This window comes from Atta colombica, unplaced genomic scaffold (assembly GCF_001594045.1).
Source record: "Atta colombica isolate Treedump-2 unplaced genomic scaffold, Acol1.0 scaffold52, whole genome shotgun sequence".
In the NCBI taxonomy this organism is placed as follows: Eukaryota; Metazoa; Arthropoda; class Insecta; order Hymenoptera; family Formicidae; genus Atta; species Atta colombica.
The window spans coordinates 1,174,131-1,177,198 of record NW_017259542.1 but is presented as its reverse complement, the minus strand read 5'-3'; the positions used below and the strand labels follow the sequence as shown (position 1 = coordinate 1,177,198).

The following is a 3,068-nucleotide window of genomic DNA, read 5'->3' as shown; positions in this document are numbered from 1 at the left end:
TACAAATTAATTCGGTTCCATTCAAAAATGAATTTATTTCAAAACAAAATGAATGAACAGATCAATTAAAGTATTGTCCATCGCTGCCTATTACTTTTTCTCATCTCTCAGGCAATTTTCCATCCGAATTCCATCTCAAAAAAATGACTCATCTTTGGAAGCGATCCAATTTTAGAGATAATTTTCGATTTCTGCGAAAGAAATGAACCGGTGACTTGCCAAATCGACGTGCTGCATCCTTCGGAACAACCAGTAATCAGAAGGAGCAATATCCGGAGAATATGGCGGTAAAACATCCCATTTGAGCGTTTCCAAATATTTTTTTACGACTTTAGCGACATGAGCATTGTCATGAAGAAGAATAAGACTTTATCATGTCTTTGCTCGTATTCCGGTCATTTTTCTTCAATGCATGGCTCAAACGAATCAATTGTAGCCGATATCGATCGCCTGTAATAGAATCGTCAAGTTTCAGCAGCTCATAGCTCAGCAGCTCATAAACAAGATCCTTTTGGTCCCATCAAATACAGAGCATGATCTTCGAACCATGTTCAGCCGTGTTGATGTTGAGGTCGATGCAAACGATTGACCGGGCTTAGCGTAGTATTTTTTCTTCTTGGGATTGTCGTAGAATATTCACTTCTCATCTCCAGTCACAATCCGATGCAAAAACCTTTTCTCTGTTGTCTTTGAATCAACTGTTCGCAAGTGAAAAATCCTTTCAACATCTCTCGGTTTCAGTTCATAAGGCATCCAATTTCCTTGTTTTTTAATCCGAATTCCCATGGCTCTCAATCGTACAGAAACGACTTGTTGAGTTACCCCCAATGATTCTACAAGCTCTTCTTATGTTTGATTCTGTTCTTCTTCGAGTAATGCCTCTAATTCTCTGTCTTCGAATTTTTTTGGCTGTCCAGAGTGAGGCTTGTCTTCAACGTTGAAATCTCCATCTTTGAAACATCGAACTATTCCCTACATGATTTATCAATTGGAGCAGTGTCACCATAAACTTCGACAAGCATTCGAGCGTCAGCCGCACTTTTCTTCCAATTAAAGCAGAAAACCTCCCGCAAATGCTGCTTGGTTAACACAAAATTCGACATTACAAACACAGTAAAAATCAAGGTTTTTGTATGAAACTCAAATATAAATTGAATATTATTAGCAGATGTTTAACCTTTCTGAAACCGCCAAAATCAACTGTCACTATGAACCATTCACAACAGCTGGAGCCATCTTTAGAGAAACGGACCGAACTAATTTGTATTCCCAATATATATATATATAAAATACAGCAACGCAATCATCAAAAAATGTATTTAACTTTCCATGCGTCTTGTCAAATGTGATATAAAAACGTTTTTATATTGTACTATATGTACAAATGTAATCTGTAGTTTTATTGAATACAAAGTCTATTCAAGAACTCAAATTTACAATCACCACGCATAAAAAGAACCAGCAATATTTGACCATTTTAATTTTGACCGAAGAATAATCAGATTTGTAAAATATTTGAATTTACTTGATTGCTTTTAAATGTTCGAATAATGAGATTCTAAAAAATGATAATTCTTAATACTTTCGTATAGTAGAGTAGTGTATATTTGGAATAATATCTTTACAGTATTTTTTATCACTTTTTTAAAATCCTTATATAATTGTAGAATATCAGGTCCAAATTCTAATAGCGTAATAATTAACGAGAGCTCTTCAGATAGTGATATAGATGCAAACGATAAGATATAATTCTAAGAAAGTAAAACATCGAAAAGCTTCATTTAACAAATTTAAATAAAAATGTACACAAATGTACGGAAGAAACAGAAGCACTTAACGAGTAATTATAATTGCTTTGCATTATCTACAACACATATAAATAGATCTTTTAAATTTAACATGAAATCTTCTATACAAATATGTATATTCTATTATATGAAAAATTTTTTTATTGTTTCATCAATTATTTTTATAATAAATAGAATAGTATACAAACAGAAATTATTTTGTTCAGAGAAGCAGCAGACAATTTGATCTCAATTAGTTGCTGGATGCGTGGACATTACACAAAATCAACAAAAAATAATAAAGTAACATGCAATCAATATAATGAAAAATTATTATATGCATTAGCCACTTAAACTACATTACTTTACATAAGCATTAGACTTTACATAAGCCTTATTAGAGACACATCCAGATAAAGTAACAGAAGAAAAGAAGAAAGAAGTTAAATATCATTGAGACTATTTTACTATGAAAAATGATTTTCAGACATGCAAAGAATGTAAAACATTAATTATGTGCATATATGCAATAGGTTTAAAAAGAATTCACACACACACACACACACACACACACACACACACACACACACACACACACACAAAGAAATATTCTCCATGTATACCAAAGATTAATATAATGTTATCTGCGTGCCCATAGGTATCATTTTTTATCCTTATTAATTTTATTAAACATTATTAACTCTGTGTTAAACAAGAACAAAATGATACACAAGAGTACTCGGATGTTTCTAAACGTAATTAACAAGAAAAATCGTATCGTTTATTGTAAGATTGATTAATAATTATAACTTGGTGTTTTTTAAATTATGAATTTCATCGAAAGACTACGAAAATCTAAATATTCTAATTTTAACATATTCTTGTACTTAGTTTGCTGTAGTTTACTATATTTAAATTTATAAATATGTAGAATATTATTTATAATTCTACGTAATTTTACAAAGAAGCTTATGGAAAACTTTTAAGTATTTTGCAATTTTAGCATTTCTATATATAAGTTTTTGTAATATTTTTCGAATTCAGAAGAGTTTCAGACTTTGGCAGTTATTTTTTAAGAACATAACCAATACAGATAAAAGCTTTTAACGATCTTAGCTGAATCTGTACTTGTATAATTCTGTTTAAATTTATATAGTACTATGTAGTTCATTAAACTGCGTGCCGAAATGATTTTTCGATCTTGAAACGCAAACTTTACTAAACTACTGTAGTAATATCACGAGTTAAATTGACTAGTAATTTAAGCAATTTAACGTAGAA

General features: G+C 30.8%; 1 protein-coding gene across 1 annotated transcript in view; it reads left to right on the top strand.

Annotated features, from left to right (window-relative positions):
• Window positions 1-1,749, top strand: part of LOC108691777 — a 3,248-nt gene extending 1,499 nt beyond the window's left edge. Inside the window, exon 4 of the mRNA XM_018199678.1 lies at window positions 1,668-1,749. Coding sequence (XP_018055167.1) covers window positions 1,668-1,749 — 82 coding nt within the window. The remainder of the gene's footprint in view (window positions 1-1,667) is intronic.
• Window positions 1,750-3,068: the final 1,319 nt, after the last annotated feature.